The sequence below is a fragment of the Silene latifolia genome, chromosome 7 (genome assembly GCF_048544455.1).
Source record: "Silene latifolia isolate original U9 population chromosome 7, ASM4854445v1, whole genome shotgun sequence".
NCBI lineage: Eukaryota > Viridiplantae > Streptophyta > Magnoliopsida > Caryophyllales > Caryophyllaceae > Silene > Silene latifolia.
The window spans coordinates 46050518-46072818 of NC_133532.1; the positions used below are offsets into that span (position 1 = coordinate 46050518).

At 40.7% G+C, this 22301-nt stretch overlaps 1 protein-coding gene across 1 annotated transcript; it reads left to right on the plus strand.

Annotated features, from left to right (window-relative positions):
* The first annotated feature begins 1960 nt into the window (after positions 1 to 1960).
* LOC141592113 (cytochrome P450 736A117-like) lies at positions 1961 to 4868 on the plus strand. Its single transcript, XM_074412700.1, has 2 exons — positions 1961 to 2964; positions 3851 to 4868. Exons 1-2 carry the CDS (start codon positions 2023 to 2025, stop codon positions 4538 to 4540), a joined length of 1632 nt encoding a protein of 543 aa, XP_074268801.1. The 5' UTR covers positions 1961 to 2022; the 3' UTR covers positions 4541 to 4868.
* Positions 4869 to 22301: the final 17433 nt, after the last annotated feature.

A 22301-nucleotide genomic window follows, 5' to 3' on the forward strand; every position in this document is an offset into this window, starting at 1 on the left:
GGGTCTCACACACTTCAAAACGAAGACCCTTCTTCACAATGATCATTTCTACTTTCTTTTATTTTATTTTTACACGGCGTACATCATTTTTACATTTCGAAACACTCTTTTTTCACTTTAATATCTTTCAAAATATTATCATCATATATGAAATAAACTCTCATATGAAATAAATCAAAATGGTTTACTAGAATAATTACGCTACTTTCTTTTATTATTTTTTTTTGGTGAAGACTACTTTCTTTTATTATGAAGTAGCATTCTTTCAATGCAGTTCTCTGCACACTTTTCATTTATTGTCATTCGAAAACAACCTCCTTATTTTGTTAACGCAGGAATTTAACTATAAGTAATCTTATAAGTTGTGACCTAATTACTTTTCTACAAAAGCGAAGTCCAATACCGACAAAAAAAACGAAAACATTCTATACAAAAAAGGAGGTGATATTTTTTTAACGGTGATAGTAACCTTCTCAATAAAAATAACTTTCTAATTCTTTACTCATATCCTTAATGCATGTGGAGATGTTGTCAGCATTCAAGTATACAAAGTTAACATTGATGACAAACATTGAACTAATACTATAATCTAAGTTTTAACATTTCTATACGTCTTAAAATTACATGGGGTGTGACAAACTTTCAAGAATCTGAGATAAAATATGACATTGAAAAATGTTGATTAGTGACTTTCAGTGCAGCTCACTCCATAAATGGGCGGTTTATCACAACCTATTCTTTTGATTTTAATAGGAAATAAGATCAATTTTCGAAATCGACGTCTTTGCTCAACTTGATATCAAGAAACATTATAAAAACGTCAACTTGTCCTAGAATGACAAAGACCACATGATACAAAATCATATCTTAATTTCTCTATAAAACAATGATATCTTAAGTCAACCCTTTCCTTAGAGGTACAAAATCATTTTTTTTTTATATATATTTCAAAGAGTAAAGAAAATTGAGTAAAACTCTGTTTTTTACTTAATAATTCTTATATTATTTCCGTATGTAACACTTCTAATTTTATTAAGTAATAAACTCTCTTTTAAAAGTACACTTTAAACGGAGACTGTGTTGTAATTATTTCCATTAGAGTGTGGATAAATAAAAATGAGGAGAAACCTTGTCCAAATATAATTAATTAGGCCATTTGCAATTCATCACCCATGACATAATACATTAACCATGTGTGGTATCATGTGAGACCCTTGACATAATTGTGGGGATCCTATAAAATATGGAAAATGAAAGGGCGTCACCGGGTGACACCTAATTTGGACGTCACCCTCTCACATGTGGTGAGTGGGACCCCTTCAATAAAAAATTGTTGTGAGAGGGTGGCACCCAATTTGGGCGTCACCCGGTGGCGCCCTATCACATAGACATAATTAACTTAATCAACTTAAAAGAGGTTTCATTCTAAAATAAAATGGCTACATTTCTTTGTTGTGGAACAAACATGTGATACTTAGTGGCTTGAAACTCTCAACAATCTGTGTTGAAACTCGTTTAAAAGTATCAGGTGCGTGTTCAAGTGTCTGACTTAGCTATTTATATGAAAACTATGCATGCTTTGGCTTGAAATGAGGTATATATTCAACCGTCTTACCCTTGCCGAAGTGTTGAGTGTCGGGCATAAGTATGCGAGAAATTAAGAAAGTCGAAGTAACATAGACGACAAAAAGTATTATATGGTCTTTGTATCATTTTGTTACGTTAAAAGTCAAAATTATAATCGGAGTAACATAGACTATGAGTAACCACGAATAAAAAGGAAAAAAAAAAACGTTTTCACCCTGAGTGTTAATACTGAAAACATACCTTGAAAGGAACCATAACATGCCTTTTGTCATAGTGTTTGACTAATAGGGAGGTTAAGGTAACCGATTTTTAAATAAAGAACCAGCGTGTAATTGCACTATGTCAACCATCAACTGCTCATTATCTCCTGGACAACATGGTACAAGAATTCCATAAGTAATCAAGCAAGTCATTCAAATACAAGAGGGAAAAAATATGTCTACCATTCAGATGATTGAAGAATATATGAAAATGCTACTTTGGCATAATTTCTCCTTCATTTCCTTCTTGACATTCTTATTCTTCCTTTATAAATCTCTCAATTTTAAAGCGGTTAAACGAAAGAACTTACCGCCTTCTCCATCAAAGCTTCCGATTCTTGGTAATCTTCACCAGCTTGGCAAATACCCTCATAAAAAACTTCAATCCCTTTCTCGGGAATATGGAGAGCTTATGTTGCTTCACCTTGGTAGCAAACCGACTCTTGTCATCTCATCTGCAAATGCCGCTAGAGAGGTTATGAAAACTAATGATATTATATTCTCCAACAGGCCGCAATCAATCATTAGCAAAAGATTGATATACAATAGGAAAAATGTTGCAGGGGCTCCTTATGGAGGATACTGGAGGCAAATGAAAAGTATATGTGTCCTCCAGCTTTTGAGTAACAAAAGGGTCCGGTCTTTTCGAACAGTGAGGGAACAAGAGACAGCCTTAATGATGGAAAAGATCGGAAAGTCAACTTGTGCTGTGAATTTAAGCGAGATGTTTATGGTGTTTACAAATGATGTGATATGCAGGGTGGCCTTTGGGAGAAAATACAGCGGTGAAGATGACGGTGCCAAGTTTAAAGAACTCTTGAAAGAATTTGTGGAGTTGTTGGGTACATTTACTGTGGGTAACTTCATACCATGGCTAGCTTGGATTGATCGAATTAATGGCTTGGATACAAAAGTAACCAAACTTGCTAAAGAATTTGATCAGTTCCTCGAGGGGATCGTTCAAGAGCATGTTGATAGGCTAACAATGGAAGGAAATGGTGAAGTGACTGAAAAAACAGAGAGGGTGAAAGATTTTGTGGATGTACTACTTAAGGTTCAAATGAATAACACAACTGGTTTTCCCATTGATAGAGATAGCATCAAAGCTCTCATATTGGTATGTCACTATTCCAATTTAGTACTGTATTCTCGTCATCATTTAATAACCCGAAATTCTGTACATAATTACATATCCAATATGAGGTTTGCAACCAGCCTAACAAGTTGATAAAAAATGAAAAGATATCATTCACATGTCTCCCTTCCCGCCAACCCCGTAAAACATACGAATTTATGTAGCATGTAAGTTTCGGTTTTTGTAGGAGTCAGGCACTTCAAAATTTCCACCCGGCTACAAGCAAATCAATGAGTACAGAAAATACATAAAAGAACAATAGTCTCAGGATGTATAAAAGACAATAGAATGTCAGCATCACAAAAATTACAATACCGTCACAAAAGAGAGCACTGATTAGAGCCGACATAACATGGATGGTATTGAAACTTAACATGGGACAGTAATATGATCTACATGGAGTATTTTATTCCCTCCATGTGTGTCTAAATTATTCCCTCCAAGTTTATATTAATTTATGCCCTTATTCCCCGCAACTAACGCATATGAGTAACATCACAAGTTTACCAAACCGCCACAAAACAGATCACTATAATTGAAGCCAATATAATATGGGGCTATAGTAAACTTAATTCCTAGTGTCTTCATTACTTCATGTGTCTCCCAATAATTTATAATCGCCTCTGATTTTAATGTCAACTGTAACAGTAGTACCCATTTCATAGAGTGTTTTCTTCCCTCCAAGTCGATCTTCACTCATAGATAACACCAAATCTAGTTAGTGAAGGAAGGTTTTTGCAGTAGTAGTAATTTTCCAAATATTCTAAGAGTGAACAACATGCAACTATCATACACATTACATAAGACTATAAGAGTGCGAAAATAAATTGTCTGCAAGTTAATATGGTTTCAATCTTATTTCACACAGGACGTATTTGCTGGTGGAACAGATACAACATACACTGTACTAGAATGGGCTATGACAGAACTCTTAAGGCATCCTGAAGCTATGAAAAGATTGCAAGAAGAGGTAAGGGGTATTACCGACAACCAGTTAGATCTGAGTGAAGATGATCTTGAGAAAATGACGTACTTAAAGGCAGTCATCAAGGAAACACTCCGAATGTATCCTCCAATTCCACTCTTGGTCCCACGTGAATCCACTCACAATGTCAAAATTAATGGCTTTGACATAGCTGCAGGAACACGAGTCATAACCAATGCTTGGGCAATACACCGGGATCCTTCAACTTGGGAAGAACCCGAGGCATTTCGTCCAGAAAGATTCTTAAACTCACCGATAGATTTTAAAGGTCAGGATTTTGAACTAATTCCATTTGGGTATGGCAGGAGGGGCTGCCCTGGAATAAACTTTGCTATGGCCAACAATGAGATTGTGCTAGCACACCTCGTGAATATGTTCGATTGGGCGCTATCTGGGGAGGAAAAGGAGACGACTTTGGATATGAGCCAACGAACTGGACTTACCATACACAGACAAGTTCCTTTATTGGCTGTCGCAACTCCTCGTTCTTTCAAGCTGAATACAAAGGATACAGGGTATAGCATTAGAGATGGCAGAGACAAACATGTTAAGGAGTATTTTTTATACATGTAACCTGATCGGGGAAAGGTATATATGTATATATACACACACACGTACACACATCAAAGTTGCCGTGAAATTGGAGTGATGGAAATAACTGTCATACGCCTAACTTCAATGTTACAGTAAACAAACAAAATGAGAGAGCTATGGATCACCAAAACATAGCTTGTTGATCATTTTCTATTCTAAAGGCAAAGGACTAGAACCCGGGAGCAATGCTAAAACTTTGACAGCTATAATGAAACTAAGTTGCTAATCACTTCAAAGCAATGCCAATACCAGGTCTGCAAACTCATACACCTAATCAATTTTCATTATAGTAGAATGACAAAAAAAAGATGTAAAAAGTAATTTTCCTGAACTATCTGCATTATTTAGCCATTTCTTGTAAAAAAAAGTAGATTATATGAGAAGTAAAGTGAATGAAATAATGCATAGTCGCATAGATTTCAACAGCAATGAAGATATTTTGATTTTTGAGACTGTAAATAATCTTATTCCTTGACATCAAATGAAAATGAGCAATGTTCAAACACGAGAATAGTTGCATGGATCTAGAATTCTAGATGCATATCAGAAGCAAATGTACAAAACATGCCTCATTAAAAGAGAGCAGACACCCAGCATATCATGATCGACATTATGTTGAACTACATTTTTCGAGATGGAAGAGACGTTATTGACACATATTGAAAGAAACATTGACAAAGATGTCATATACAATGATTGTTTGTGATTGGCTAAGCAATGGGATTGAAAAATGACAAAATGTCAAATATGATCCAGACAAACTGGGAAATTTCGAGCATCAAGGTATAATGAATTAACTTGAGTCCTCTTGAGCAACAAGCCCATGCCCACTTACAATGTGGGTTAATCACATAGCAGCAAATGGCCGATCTCCATGGAAAAGCGACTGTCAGCTCGTATCTATTTCAGTTTATACAAATTTGAATGTTGCAGCAACGCTACTAACACAAAAGCCAAACTACATCAACTTGAAATCAAAACTCTAAGTTGCCATATGCCTTTATATCATAGCTAACATATTACTTTAGTCCGTTCAACAACGATTACTAAGCTCTATAGAGTCCTGCTTCAACCCTAATAACCTAAATTGACAATCCTTCCACACCGTTTAGACCCTAATTTCAAATGGTTTTGAGGCCGGTACACACTAATATTTATGAGAAATTCGATCTCCTTTCTCCTAAGAAATGTATGTCAAACTTAATGTGCTTTTAACTCTACTGTAATCTTTAACATAGTAATAATTCACATCAATGCCCTGCCTGAATTTATCCAAGAATCGCTACTGTTCAAAGCAGCGTTCTACGAACAATCACAAATACTCGTGTAAAGCTTTTAAACGAGTCAGATTGTAGAACAACATGCTAATTGACCCAAATACATCGATTAAAAAAAAGGTTTATTAGTAAATTGAAACTAAAACTGGATTACAGTTTTAAGCACCTTAAAAATTGAAACTACACATAATCAGAACCACAAATTCTTGTGTAAGGCGGTTTTACACTAATAAAACTGTTTGAGAAGAGCGCAAAATTAGAGCACAAACAGTTGGTTTCGTAAATCCTACCGTCAATGGCGTCAATGTAACTGCCAACTTCTGAGTTCATCATATTGAAAAAAATTCAAACAAATGAAAATGAAGACAAGAAAAAACACATTGAATATCTTAAGCATACCGGAGTTCTTCGAAGCAGGACGATTTGCATATACAAGGCAGGAAATTTGAGAGTATATGTTAGGTTCGGAGGAATACATATTGTTAAACTGCTTGGGGATGATATCGGAGTATCGGACTCTCCAACGGCTATCCTTATGGCAAAACCGCAAAAGTACCGAGTAGCTTGCTTTACTAGTTTTAAACCCGTACAGAAAATGCACGGGTCGTAATTAATAACATGCGTTATCAATTTATCATTGTATATAAGAGCACTTAAATCAATCAATCAATCAATACTATATATTAATTCCAGAAACCAAGGGACTTCAATGTAATTAAAGGAAATTATACAAATTAATTATACTATATAGTTTTAAATCACTAGCACCGTGTGATGGACCCGATTAAGGGATCTCAATGCAAATATTATATTGTTTGAGTTAAAATTAAATTATATAGAAGCTTGGTAATTTTCCTAAACATGGTTAATTTCTTAAAATAAAATAATTGATTAAGATGGTCAATTTCCTTAAAATAAAATAATTGATTAAGATGGTCAATTTCCTTAAAATAAGTACAAAAATATAATATAAGTAGGTTATAAATAATTCAAGTTAGATTCCATAATATATAATATTGCACGATTCTTTCGATTTGATTTAATGCATATATGTAATATATTTATATAAATATATAATACTCTTAAAATTGCATGCCTAAGTAGTAAAAGTAATTTCGTCAGTAAAGAAAAAAATTGTAGTAACATTGGATATAGTTATATGATAGTAATCACTCATTTGAATAGTAAAAGTAACAATATTATCAGCGAGATTAGTAAAAGTTTTAGAAACAACGGGAGTAGTAAAATAATCAATATTAATGCGGCAATAGTAAAAGTAACAATTAATACGGCCGGAGTAGTGAAATTATCAATATTAACGCGGCAGTAGTGACAGTAACAATAACTATGGCGGGAGTAGTGAAAGTAACAATGATTACGAGGAAGTAGTGAAATGTTATTACTATTGTTTCATTAATAAGAGTAAAATATTAATAGTGGGAGTAGTGAATTTGTCTCAAAATTTATTTAATCGTAATTTTAGGATATGCTATAGAAAAATATATTAGAGATAAATTTATGAGTTATGCAACTTTAATTAATTTTATTTAATGAAAAAAAAAAATTAATGCTAAGTAAAGGTAGCCCGGGCGAAGCCGGGCACCAATACTAGTACTATATATTAATTCCAGAAACCAAGGGATTTCAATGTAATTAAAGAAAATTATGCAAATTAATTATACTATATAGTTTTAAATCACTAGCACCGTGTGATAGACCCGATTAAGGGATCTCAATGCAAATATTATATAGTTTGGGTTAAAATTAAATTATATAGAAGCTTGGTAATTTTCCTAAACATTTGTAAGAGACTAAAACATGGTTAATTTCCTTAAAATAAAATAATTAATTAAGATGGTCAATTTTCTTAAAATAAAATAATTAATTAAGATGATCAATTTCAAAGAGACTAATAAAAAGAAGATGCTTAGTAATTTTCCTAAATATTTATAGAAGACTAGAAGATGGTCAATTTCCTTAAAATAAAATAATTAATTAGTATAAACATGCACACTTATGGTATTAATTATTATCATCATAAAATTATATATTAAATTTAAAATCTATACAATTTTATTAAACTTTATAGTTTATTAGATGTATAGAGATGTTAATTAGTTAACATATAAAAATATAATATAAGTAGGTTATAGTAATTCAAGTTAGATTCCATAAGATATAATATTGCATAATTATTTCGATTTGATTTAATGCATATATGTAATATATTTATATAAATGTAGAATCCTCTTAAAATTGCATGCTTAAGTAGTAAAAGTAATTTCGTCAGTAAAGAAAAGAATTGTAGTAACATTGGATATAGTTATATGATAGTAATCACTCATTTGAATAGTAAAAGTAACAATATTATTAGCGAGATTAGTGAAAGTGGTAGAAACAACAACGGGAGTAGTGAACTAATCAATATTAATGCGACAATAGTGAAAGTAACAATAATTACGGCGGGAGTAGTGACAGTAACAATAATTACGGCGGAAGTAGTGAAAGTAACAATGATTACGGGCAAGTAGTGAAATGTTATTACTATTGTTTCATTAATAAGTGTAAAATAAAAATAACGGGAGTAGTGAATTTGTCTCAAAATTTATTTCATCGTAATTTTAGAATATGTCATAAAAAAATATATTAATGATAAATTTATGGGTTATGCAACTTTAAGTAATTTTATTTAATGAAAAAAAAATTAATAGTAAGAAGAGGTAGCCCGGGCGAAGCCGGGCACCAATGCTAGTACTATATATTAAATCCAGAAACCAAGGGACTTCAATGTAATTAAAGTTATACAAATTAATTATACTATATAGTTTTAAATCAATAGTACCGTGTGATGGACCCAATTGAAGGATATCAATGCAAATATTATATAGTTTGGATTAAAAGTAAATTATATAGAAGGTTGATAATTTTCCTAAACATAGTCAATTTTCTTAAAATAAAATAATTAATTAAGATGGTTAATTTCCTTAAAATAAAATAATTAATTAAGATGTTCAATTTCAAGGAGACTAAAAGTGAGAAGACGCCTGGTAATTTTCCAAAATATTTATAGAAGACTAGAAGATGGTCAATTTCATTAAAATAAAATAATTAATTTGTATAAACATGCACACTTATGATATCAATTACTATCATCATAAAATTATATATTAAATTTAAAATCTATGTAATTTTATTAAATTTTATATTTTATTAGATGTATAGAGATGTTAATTATTTAACATACAAAAATATAATAAGTAGGTTATAAATAATTCAAGTTAGATTCCATAATATATAATATTGCGTAATTCTTTCGATTTGATTTAATGCATATATGTAGTATAGTTATATAAATATATATCCTCATAAAATTGCATGCGTAAGTAGTAAAAGTAATTTCGTCAGTAAAGAAAAGAATTGTAGTAACATTAGATATAGTTATATGATAGTAATCACTCATTTAAATAGTAAAAGTAACAATATTATCAACGAGATTAGTAAGAGGGGTAGAAACAACGGGAGTAGTGAAATAATCAATATTAATGCGGCAATAGTGAAAGTAACAATGATTACGGACACGTAGTGAAATGTTATTACTATTATTTCATTAATAAGAGTAAAATATTAATAGCGGGAGTAGGGAATTTGTCTCAAAATTTATTTCATCGTAATTTTAGGATATGTTATAAAAAATATATTAATGATAAATTTATGGGTTATGCAACTTTAAGTAATTTTATTTAATGAAAAAAAAATAATGGTAAGTAGAGGTAGATTATCCTTGACTTTGTTTATTGACATCGCAAAACAAACAACGATGAGAATATATTCAAGCAAAATATAAGTTTTTTTTTTTTTTTTTTGCCAACGGTAAAGATAAAAGCAAAATATAAGTATATGTTTTTAAATGAATTTTAAATTCATGATCAATTAAATTGGTTAAAAGTATCTAGTGAATATAACATGATTTTCATACATTTAAATTGATATAAAGAACAAAGAAAAATCTTATATGGAGGGCCGACGGAAGTGAAAATAACTATATATTATCTCGACATGTTAAAATAAATGTTCATCTATAAATTATACTCCTATAATATTTAGATCGACAATCCCAATGTGCCTAAATTGTAATTGGGCTGACATTTTCAGTTCTTTAAATGCATATATGACTAAAATATGAGTTCAAAACTATTATTCCCTCCGGCTGAATCATTTGTTATCTGTTTTTATTTTAAGTATATTATTCATTTGTTATCTATTTCCATGTCAGATAAATAACTTTTCACAAAATGACAAATATGCCCCTTAAACAAATTATAGAATAGTATGACATCATACTGTAAAACGGTCTATTTTTATTAGAAAACTTTTTATTTAATGCTAATAAATAATTTGTATTTTTAGACAATAAAATCGTCTTATCGGCAAAACCGCTTCACAAAAACTACAATATCCCATATTATTCACTACTATTGTACGCTCTATTATTCACTACTACGTACTCCGGAAGTCTGTATTACCTACCTATAAATTCTGATTTTGACATATAAACGGATAAACCTACTGTTCCGGGTGTAATTCCGGAGCAGGATTGTGACCACTTAAGCTTGTAGAATGATGTCGTTGCTCGTCTCTTCCTTTCACTCTTTCCTGTAAAGATGAACAAACTGAGGGCTCGGCTTGGGGCCGAGCGTACTCACTCCGACGCTCAAGTCAGTAAACTTAGAGAGGTAAGTTGTATGTTTAACTTGGCAAAGTATATTGTAGAGAGATAAGGGAGTTTTATACCAGATATTCCAGTTTGTTTCTCAATGAGAGATGTGGAGTATTTATAGACTTTCACCTTTTGTCACGCAATGGCCAAGTGGCCAAGTGGCGTAGCAGGTGGAAAGACTGTCTTACCCTCGGCCGAGGGATCCATGACAGGCCGGCAGGCCTGGTTGACTCCATGCCGAGGGGATCGGATGTGAGTATACGGATATGCCTCTCGGCCGGCTAGTTGCCGAGCCGAGACCCAAGTGACAGGCCGACAGGCTTCGTCGGTTAGGCCGCTTTTCTTTTGGCTTGTTGTCTTTTAGCTTTGACCTTGGTCAATATATTGACTCGGTCAGCGGGTGCAGAATATGCCCCATCAATTTGCCCCCAGCGTAGTCTATGCCATGGTATGGACCTTCGATGCGTGTTGAGCGTATTCTGCGCATGTCGAACTTCTTCCTCGGCTTGGTCCTGTTCAGGCCGTACCATATCCCCCTTCCACATGGTTGTGTAATGGACATCGAATGTGGAAAAGAAAATGGCGCTGGCCGAGACCAAGGTTGAGAGTGCCGTGTGCTTTTGATTGCCCCAGTAGTCTTTGCCAAGCTTGGTTGATCAGCTGGCCGTTGGCAAGCAGATACCAAGGAGCGTGTCGAAGAAGATGGGTCACTGTATGTCGATTGACATTCCGTGGCTGCATGCTTGACACGTGGCCTGGTGTTGATTGGTGGATGCTTCATGGGCTTTGCTCTGATTGGTCCACTGAATGGGCTTTGCTCTATAAATAGAGCAGTATGCCCCTCATTTTGCTGTGCAAATCACTTTTTCTTGAAAAATTTCATCTCTCTAGTTTTCGAAGAGTTTTCTCTCTCTAATTTTCGAAGCGTTACTCGGCGTAACACTTTCTTTCAAGGTAAAAAAACAAATTCTTCCCCAACTTTTATTTGTTAAGTATTTGTTGCCACCATGTCTGCTGCTGATGCTCCGCCTAGTACCTCGAACCCGGCGAACTCGCGTCCCGATGAACAGGAGCCACTGGTTGTCACCCCGGTAGGGTTCGGGGGTCGCAAGTCGTCTTCTCCTGAAATCGACGAGAAATATCTCGAGGATTTTGATGATGAGGAGGAGGAAAAGACCCAATCTGATTCAGAGAGGCCGCATTACTTGTGGCACGGCGAAGCCTGCTCGATCAAACCTGATTGCGTTTGGACGAACAAGTTCGCTTCTGTCTCCGGGCCTGAACTTTTTGAAGACCACTACAACTTCGGCAGGGGGTATAGAATTATTGTCCCTGTGGGTGATCAGGCAGTCTGTTGCCCTCCCGAAGGTTGTATAAGCGTGTATATTAGACATCTGGAGTATGGGCTCCGTTTTCCTCTTAATGAACATGTCTCGGCCATAATCAAAGCAATGAATGTCGCCGTGGCACAACTGCACCCGTTGGCCATTAGGACGATTATTGGCTTTGTATGGTTTTGTCTTTTTAAGGGGGTGGCCCCAACGGTGAACCTTTTCTGCCGGCTCCACCATCTTCGGCTGTCTGCCCAAGGCGTCATGGGGTGGTACAGCGTTCAAACCAAACCGAGGTTACGTGACCGTCTCAAGCCGACATCCCGCAAAGACCGGAAGGGGCGGTGGGTATATGTCGAGGTTCCGAGGGACTATCCACGCCCGGTCCTTCCGCGCCACACGTCAATTTGCTTGTTGTGAGAGTCAGGGGGAGCATGAAAGATATGTCTCTCGTAATAAGATTAAGATGGACGCCAAGAAGGTTTATCTTAACGACGACGAAGTGCGGGCAATGAGCATGTTTGAGGCTGAGAAGGATGGCACGCCGAAGGGATGGATGCCCCCGACGCAGATCGTCCTTCAAGATGAGCCGCTTTGTCACGTCGGCCTCATACCGGCCCTCGGCCATGGTGAGTGGGGTCGTTATGAGGCCCTCCTTTGCTTTTATGCTTCGATATTTGAGCCTCGGTTTACTTCTTTTGCTTAACTCCTGCTTTGTTTTTTTGCAGATCGATTTGGCCGGGATCTCTCTGTCTCCATCCTAAACAAGTTGGGACTTGACCAGGACAGGAGAGTTGTTGAGCTGCACCCTAAGGCCGCGCCGCGTGATCGTAAGCAGGCCCCGCACGAACTCATGGAGCAGGCGTTGAAATCAATGGACGTGGGGGCGACTCAAGCAGAGATTGGAGGTAATGTGCCGCGCCGAAAACCAAAAGCAACGTCTTCAGCGGCTACGACGTCAACTCCAACTCGATCTCCAATCCCCATAGTCCAAAAAGATAAGGAGGTCGTCAATGTTGACGAGGACCTCACCGTTCTGGAGGGTCCTTCTCCTTCAAATAAGAGAAAAGAAACAACGCCTGCTGCTTTATTGCTATTCAGAGGCGGGGAAAGAGAAAGGGTCACCGCCCTCAATCCAAGAAGGCCAAGATCTTGATACGGATCTAACCCATGGCTCGGATTTAGCAGGTTCCTTATGCATTCCCGATGACGAGGCTTTACGATATGTCGATGAATGTTGACATGGACGCTTTGTCAGGTTTTTTAGATCGGCCGTCACCGTCGTTGTTGTTTTCACCGAACGGCAATTGGAGAAGCAACCTGTGCAGATGGGCGACAAAAATGTCTCCGCCAACACCGCGTCCCAGAAGGCTTCCTTCGTTCAGCTCAGGGCGGACGGCATGAGGTTGGCCAATAGGCTGGTGAAGTGGGCTGACGTTGCCGGCACTCATCTTATCGAGCAAGAAAAGCTCGTGGCTCAAACTGCCCCTACGCTCAAACGGCTTAGGCTTGAGCTTGCCGCTTCTAGGGAGGAGGCCGAGAAGGCGAAGCGGGACTTCCTGGCCACCATGCAGGACTTCGTTGCTGAGCGAAAGCTTAAGGAGGACGCTGAGAAGGTGGTCCTGGCCGAGAGAGCTAAGGTTGAATCCGCGTTGGCTAATGCCGCTAAGTTGCGGGAGGAGAGAAACAAATTTGAGGGTGGTTATAAGGCCATGGTTGAGCAGAGGGAAAGATGGAAGACCCTGCATTCGGCCGAGGCGAAGGAACATAAGGGCACAAAGGCTATCCTTACTCAGAGGGAGAAGGATATTGAGCTGTTGAAAACCGTCATCATCCCTGAAATGTGTGCCCGGTACCGGGACCAAGCTGAAGATGCCACAAGGGATGCGATTAAGGAGCTCCTTCCTGAATGCACTTTTCCGTGGCAAGATTTTGACAAACTTCTGGATGAGAAGGCGGCTGCTGCGGAGGTCAAGGCCGCGGCCGAGGCGAAAGCGGCGAAGGCTGCTCAGGAAGCTGCGGCCAAGGCGGCCCATGATGCTAAGGTGAAGGAGGCTAGAGAGGAGGCTGAGAGGGCAAAGGCACGTGACGCTGCCAAGTCGTCCTCTGGGCCGCCCACCGATGGTGATGCTGCTGCTACTGCTGTCGGTGGCGAGCGGCAACAAGCATAGGGAGACGGGCGGTCGTCACCAGATTCACCTGGCCCTTCGGACAGCTTCAGCTGTTCGGGGGCCAACTTTTGAGCCTTTCCTCCCTGCGATCCTTTTGGCGCTTCATGTCTTAATGTTGTAATTTTTGTTGTTCCTTCTTTTTTGTTAAACTTTGGTAGGTTGAGCTTAGGCTATCCCTATGGGGACGGCCGTCGACTTTGTTTTGTTTCACTTGTAAACATTTTTAATGAAGTTTGTTTATTTGCCTTCGGCTTGGCCGAGGCTTTGATCTCATCCTCCATTCAGTTGTCTTCTTACGTTTTTAAACATATTGAGCGCTTTTTTTTCGTTTTACCTTCGGCTTGGCCGAGGCAACTAGATTGCGTATCTCAACTGTACTTAAACGTTTTTATCATATTGGTCGTGCCCTCTGCTGCACCTGAACAGGCCGAGGTAGCAAGATTCACGTTTCCCAATTTGCTCAGCAACATGTTGGCATGTCGGTCGCTTCCTCCTCCACTCTCGGTCTGGCCGAGGCGGTCAGATTTGCGCTTCCCAACTGCTGTTGTAAACATGTTAGCATATCGGTCGTTTCCCCCGTCACTCCCGGCTTTTGCCGAGGCAATCGAGGTCACGGCTCGACTGCATTCGTATCTATAGACATATTGATCGCTTCCTCTGCCACTCCCGGATTGGCCGAGGTAGTCAGATTTGCGTTTCTCAACTGTACTTATACGTTCTTAAGCATGTTGGTCGCTTTCGCGAGTATCAATCGCATTTGTAGTGATTTGCCGGCTTTGGCGTGGCGTCTACTTTGGTACGACTACGGAGGGGACAAGCATTTCGATGGAAAACTTGGATCATTCTTCATAAGATATAATCACGCGTTGGGGTGCCCACAACAGTCTCGAACACCTCCGCCGCTATACGAAATATTTCCTAAGGTTGTCTGTGTTCCAATGGCTCATTAGAGGCACACCCTCCATGTCTGTCAGCCGGTATGTCCCCGGCCTCATTTCTTCAACCACCATGTAGGGTCCCTCCCAGTTGGCCGTCATCTTACCATGGAGGTTTCCTTTGTTGGTTGCGGCCGACTTTCTCAGGACTAGATCTCCTACTCTCAAGTCCCTTTTGTGGACCCTACGGTTGTAGGCTCTTCTCATTCGGTTTTGATATACTGCTAAGTTGAGCCGTGCCGTATCTCGACTTTCTTCGACCAGTGTCAGGGAGGCTCTCAGGCCTTCTTCATTTTCGACTGGGTTAAAGGTTTGCGTTCTGAATGTCGGCACCGCTGCTTCAATTGGCAGGACGGCCTCAGACCCATAGACTAGGTGCAATGGATTGTATCCTGTTGCTTCTTTCTCCGTGGTTCGAAGGGACCACAGGACGCCGGGTAGTTCATCAGCCCATCTTCCCTTTAGATATTCAACCTTCTTCTTCAACCCGTTCAGTATTGTTTTATTAGCCCTCCGCCGCCCGTTGCTCGAGGGTGGCGATGAGAGGAGTATGCAAATTTGGTACCGAGCTCTTCCAACCAATTCATCACCATGTCGCTCCAAAACTCTCGTCCGTGGTCAAATACAATGACTTGGGGTAACCCAAAACGAGTTATAATGTTCTCCCAAATCACCTTTCTTACGGCCGCCGTGGTCTTGGCAGGTACCGCGACAGCCTCGACCCATTTGGTGAAGTAGTCAACGGCGACAATCAGGTACTTCCTTCCTCCGGAGGCCGTCGGAAATGGTCCTAATAAATCCATCCCCACTGTGCAAATGGTAGGGGACTAAGTCTTGGTTGCGGGTCTCGGGAAGGTGCATGTATTACGGAGCATGCATCCGACAATTCTTGCACTTCTTGGTTTTTGCCCTGGAATCTTTCAGCATGGTAGGCCAGAAGTAGCCGGCTCGGAGAGCTTTGTGGGCTAGCGTTCTCGCCCCCATGTGATGTCCGCAGATGCCTTCGTGAATCTCTGTCAGTATAAGCTCCGCGTTGGCTGGGCCGACACATTTCAAGAGTGGTCTTATTACGGACCTTCTGTACAATTCTCCTTCGAATACTAAGTACCTTGCAGCGATTCTTCTTATCTTCTGAGACAGACTGCGGTCCTCCGGAAACTCTTTTGTCAGCTTGTATTTCATTATCGGAGTCATCCACGTCGTCTCGGCTTCGATGTCGCCCACCATGCCGACGGTCTCAGTGATGCTTTTAACATTTCGATATCCACCAAAGACGGTTCGACCGACATTTTTTATGCTTGAACGGCAAGTTTTGAGAGAGCGTCGGCTCGGTTGTTCTCGGACACAGGGATGCACTTTGTATTTGGAAAGATTTCAATTTTGAGGTGTCAGCTTTTACCCTCTCCCGGTACCTTACCATCCCATCGTCTCGAGTCTCATACTCTCCTCGGATTTGATTAGTCACTAAGAGCGAGTCTGTTTTCACCACAATATGCTCCGCCCGGCGGCTCTAGCTAACTCGACTCCAATTATCACCGCCTCATATTCGGATTCGTTATTTGAGGCCGAGAAGGTAAACTTCAAGGCGTACTCAAACTCGTCTCCGTTAGGGCTGATGATAAGGATGGCGCTCTGGTGAGTCGCCGTGGAGGACCCGTCGGTATACACTTCCCACATGCCGGGATGTGATTCTTCTTGATATGTGCACTCGGTCAGGAAGTCTGCAAGCGCTTGCCCCTTTATCGAAGGCCTCGACTTGTACTGAATGCCAAAGCCGGAGAGCTCCACTGCCCATTTGATAAGTCTGCCGGATTTTTCGAATTTTTCTAATGTTTTCTCCAATGGCTGGTCGGTTAAGACCGTCACGGGATGTGCGTCGAAGTAGGGTTTCAGCTTCCTTGCGGCAACGACGTCGGCGAGGGCTGCCTTTTCGATTAGTGGGTAATTTCTTTCGGCGGCCAACATGTATGGTGATAAAGTAAATTGGGTATTCTTTGCGCTTATTTTCTTCCCCGACGACGATTACGACCGACCGTGGCCGAGGTAATGCTAAGTATAGATATAGCGTCTCCCCGTCGGCACAGGGCCAGGGTCGGCGATGTCGAGAAGGTGGGCCTTGATTGCACAAAGCCGTGCTCTGTTCCTCCCCCCAGCTAAAGTCTTTATTCCCCTTTAGCACTTTAAAGAACGAAGTGCTCTTGTCGGCCGACCGAGAGATGAAGCGGGCGAGAGCCGCCATCCTTCCGGTCAGCGTCATAACCTCTTTTCGATTTCTCGGCTCCGGTAGGTCTAGTATTGCTTTGACTTTCTCCGGATTGGCATCAATTCCCCTGGCGCTGACAAGCACGCCGAGGAACTTGCCGGCCCGGACACCGAAGTTACATTCCTTTGGGTTAAGCTTCATTTTATATTTCCTTAGTGAACAAAATATCTCGCCTAGATCGGCTAAGTGCTCGCTGTCAGACTTGCTTTTTACAATAGCATCGTCGACGTAAGCCTCGATATTTCGCCCTTTTTGATTTTGGAACACTTTGTCCACCAACCTAGTGTAAGTTGCGCCAGCGTTCTTCAAACCGAACGACATCATTTTATACATGAATGTGCCGTGACTGGTGATGAATGCGCATTTAGGCATATCTTCCTCGGCCATAAATACCTGATGATACCCTGAGAAGGCGTCTAGCAGGCTTAGCATAGTGTAGCCTGCCGTGGCGTCAATTAAACTATCTATTCGAGGCAAGGGATAACAATCTTTAGGGCACGCTTTATTAAGATTGGTAAAATCAACATACATCCTCCACACCCCTGACGATTTCCTCACCATTACAACATTTGCTAGCCACTCAGGGTAAGTACAAGGCATGATAAAGCCCACCGCTAATAATTTGTCTATTTCAGCTTTGATGGCCTCATCCTTCTCGGCCGAGGAGTTCCTCATCTTCTGCTTGACCGGCCGAGCGGTGGAGAGTAGGTTCAGCTTGTGAACGATCACCTCCGACTCACGCCGACATCTCGGCGGTGAGTATGCAAAGACATCTTTGTTCTTCCTCGCAGGTCTAGGAGATCGGCTCGAATTTTGGCTCCCGTGTCGACACCGAAGCGATTACGGTGCGCTCTGGGTCAATTTCCACTTCCTCGGTCTCGGCTTCTTCGACCATGCCGACATCAGTATTCATCGGTTCGCCATCCTGCTGCAGGGATGGGCTCTTCCCTTTCTCCGATTTCTTCGCCACTTTGAGGGATTGCATGTTGCACCCCCTGGCAGACACTTGGATATTGACTATTTTATCTTTTTCGTCCTTTGAGACGAGCTTTTGTGCTTCCCCCCGGTCCGAGACGTACATCAATGTCAGGGCCCGGATGGACATCACTGCATCGGCCTCGCTCAAAGTGACCCGGCCTATGAGAACATTGTAGGCAGACGAACCATCGATAACTACGAACTCAGATAGAATATTTTTAGCCGCATCAGCTTGGCCGAACATCACCGGCAGTCTGATTGACCCCAGGGGTACCAGGCCGACCCCAGAGAAGCTGTATAGCGGGTTAATGCAGGGGCTCAGGTCTCCAATCTTCAGACCGAGATTACGAAAGCACTCCCCGAACATGATGTTCGTGTAGGCGCTGTGTCAATCGTGCACCTTTTGACCAAGTGGTTGGCTATATCCGGGTGGACTACAAGCGGTCGTCATTGTGCGGGCGACGACTCCCTCGTAGTCCTTCTTTCCAATGGTTATATCGGGGATGGTGGAAGCGGGGATCGTTGTTTTGGGCGAAAAGTTGATGGCTTGGTATAACTCATTTAGGTGCCGTTTGTGCCCATTAGTTGACCCACCGTTCTCGTTTCCCCCGATGACAACCTGGATTACTCCCATTCGTTGAAAAACGATTTTCTATTCGCCCGTCGGCGTTTGTTCTTGGGCCTCCACTATATATACTTGCCGAGGCCCCCTTTCGGATTAGCTCTTCGATAGCGTTCCTTAGGTGTTGACGATTTATCGGTTTATGGCCGGTGTGGCCGTGGTACTCGCAAAATCGGCTTGTGTCACCGTCCCCTCGCCTTGAGGGGCCTTGCCCACTTCCCATCGTTCTTGCTTAGGGTAAAGACCTCGGGCCGGAGAGGCGACCGGGGGTGAGGCTGAGATGCTGTATGCCGCTTCGGTAGTGTGGTCCCGAACTCCCCGGCGCCGCCGAGTCTTCATTTCCTATTAGATCTCTCAAGCCGTGACCTATTCCCGTCACGGCGACCTTCATCTATGTTGTCCGGCTCTCTTCCTCTGGGTGTCCAGCTTCACCGTGGCCTACCCGTGTTTTGTGATAGTCTTCCACCTTTACGGCTCGGTCGGCCATCTTTCTCAAGCGGAGTCTAAGTTGAGGTCTTCGCACTTGATCGGCTCGTTTTGAACTCGCCTTTCGGAGGCCTTTTATCGTGCGCGAAGGCCGCCGGTTCGGTGTTCAGCTCACGGATCTGCTGAACCTTAGCGTCGAATCTTTTCACGTAGCTTCGAAGGGACTCGTCCTCCCCCTGTCGGATAGTTAGGAGATCTGATGTTTCCACGGCCCTTCTCTTGTTGCAAGCATACTGGGCGATGAAATTGTCTCTCAGGTCGGCATAACAGTATACCGAGCCATTAGGATTAGGTAGCCCCTTGTACCAACTCTGAGCCATCCCATGCAGGGTCGTTGGGAAGACTCGGCACCACACCTCATCAGGCTGCTCCCATACCGACATGTACGACTCGAAAGCCTCGGCATGGTCGGTCGGGTCGCTATCCCCTTTGTATGATAAGGGCGGCGACTTCACTTAGTCGGCACGGGGATCTCGAGGACATAGGTGCGAGGGGTCATCGACCACGTGTCGAATGACACGCGGCGATCGGCTCCTCACAACCCTAGTCCGACTTATCTCCCCCTGGCGGGAAGGGCTTCTTGTCCGACTTTGGTGAGTCGGACTTCTTTCATTCCTTCGGGGCTGGCCTCGTTGTTGCCGCGGCGACGCTGTCCTCCCGCGAGTGGGGGAAGGACTCAGGTCTGCCACTGGCACCACGGGCTCTGCCGGCGTTCTAGCACGCCTAACTCCTTGTATCGCTCCGGACAAGTTGTTCGGAGTCACTCTATGGGCCCTGGTCACCTGTGGATGCGCTGCCATCCCCGTCGTCGTGACAGGGGTAATCGGCGTACTACCCATCAGGTCCGGGAATAGCTTTAATTTGGCCGCATCGACCACATGTCCCATGACAGTGACTGACTTGGTCGGTGGCGCGGTGTTCTGGCTCTTTCGGCATCCCGAGCGCCGTGTTAGTGACTCGGCCGGTGGGGGACTGCCCGATCTCAGAATTACGGAACGTGTCATCCTGGAAGAATGCAGGTCCTTCACTCACAGTTTCTTGTTGCTTTGACATCTTCTTAGCTCGCTGAATGGTTTTTTTTTTTAATGTAGGTGACTAGCTTTTAGTACGTTTTCCCACAGACGGCGCCAATTGTTCCGGGTGTAATTCCGGAGCAGGATTGTGACCACTTAAGCTTGTAGAATGATGTCGTTGCTCGTCTCTTCCTTTCACTCTTTCCTGTAAAGATGAACAAACTGAGGGCTCGGCTTGGGGCCGAGCGTACTCACTCCGACGCTCAAGTCAGTAAACTTAGAGAGGTAAGTTGTATGTTTAACTTGGCAAAGTATATTGTAGAGAGATAAGGGAGTTTTATACCAGATATTCCAGTTTGTTTCTCAATGAGAGATGTGGAGTATTTATAGACTTTCACCTTTTGTCACGTAGTGGCCAAGTGGCGTAGCAGGTGGAAAGACTGTCTTACCCTCGGCCGAGGGACCCATGACAGGCCGGCGGGCCTGGTTGACTCCATGCCGAGGGGACCGGATGTGAGTATACGGATATACCTCTCGGCCGGCTAGTTGCCGAGACGAGACACAAGTGACAGGCCGACAGGCTTCGTCGGTTAGGCCGCTTTTCTTTTGGCTTGTTGTCTTTTAGCTTTGACCTTGGTCAATATGTTGACTCGGTCAGCGGGTGCAGAATATGCCCCATCACCTACCAAAGCTTAAAAGCTAAACAAATTATACATAACCAAAAATATGTTTTAAGTAATTAACCATACCTTCTCACTCATTTTACCCCCTCGTCCCATTTCATGTGGCTCTCTATCCCTATCTTAAAGTTTCGCCGCACTCCTCATCAGTCACCTCTTATATTTTTAAGCTCATTTAAACCAATCTTTGTTCATCATCATCTTTCTCCTTTTGTGATCCTACCCATTCTCAGTATCACCTTCACACTTTTCACCTCTTATTCCGATCTCTATCGGGTCTCCACCCTAACAGAAAAAATAAAGATAAATTTTTCTCTAATTTTCCGCCTATCGACAATTTACATTAATATACATATTCTTTAATCTTTAATGCCTTTTAGATTCGAATTTAATAAATTTAATGTCAATATTGGAGTTAATTGAATAGTATAAGTAGAAGAAATTCGTGTAAGTATGATCCAAAAATTATACTCTGGGTTGTTTTATTCGCTTGGTCCATTTCAAAGTACATATTTTTTTTCGATTTTTAAAATTTTGTCAATATGTTTTTTCCAAGATTTTTTCAGATCTAACATGCTTCTTATTTGACTATTTCTTATTTATTATATTTTAGTATATTCATTAAAGTGTTTTTTTATGTTTTTTTTAGAGGATTATTCGTATATATATATTTTTTTTTTTTTGCTTTTTTTCTCCGAAAATCTCCACTTCTACATTAATTGTTACTCGTATTTTTTTTCATTTTAAAAGATTTAACAATATTTTTTTCGAAAACCTTCAAATCTACAGTTTTTAAAAGATTCAGTAGTATAATTATAATTATTATGGTGGTTTAATTTTTTTTAAATAGGTCGATGTATTCCCAATGATTAGATTTATTTCCGCAAAATAATTATACACATAATATTTTTAGATAGCTGGTATTTTTTTTATTAAGACATTATTTTTTAAGGAATTTATATTTATTTACTATACTCCGTACTTCTTTTTTAAACATCATTTTCTTTGATCATGAAACTATTTTTTTTTATGTAACAGTTGACTTGTTGAAATTAAAAGTCAAGAAGATTATTTAAAGTGGGTTGGAGAGTGATAACTAGTTTACAATTATTATCACTAATTATTGAATTTGAGTAATTAAGAATTGACAGTTGAATAATCAGAATAGAGTAGAAATTTATTAGAGATGAGAGAGGGTAATTAAATGAGAGGTAAAACATGGGGGGACCCATACAGAGTCAATTTTATGAATTTTATCGGCCAATCA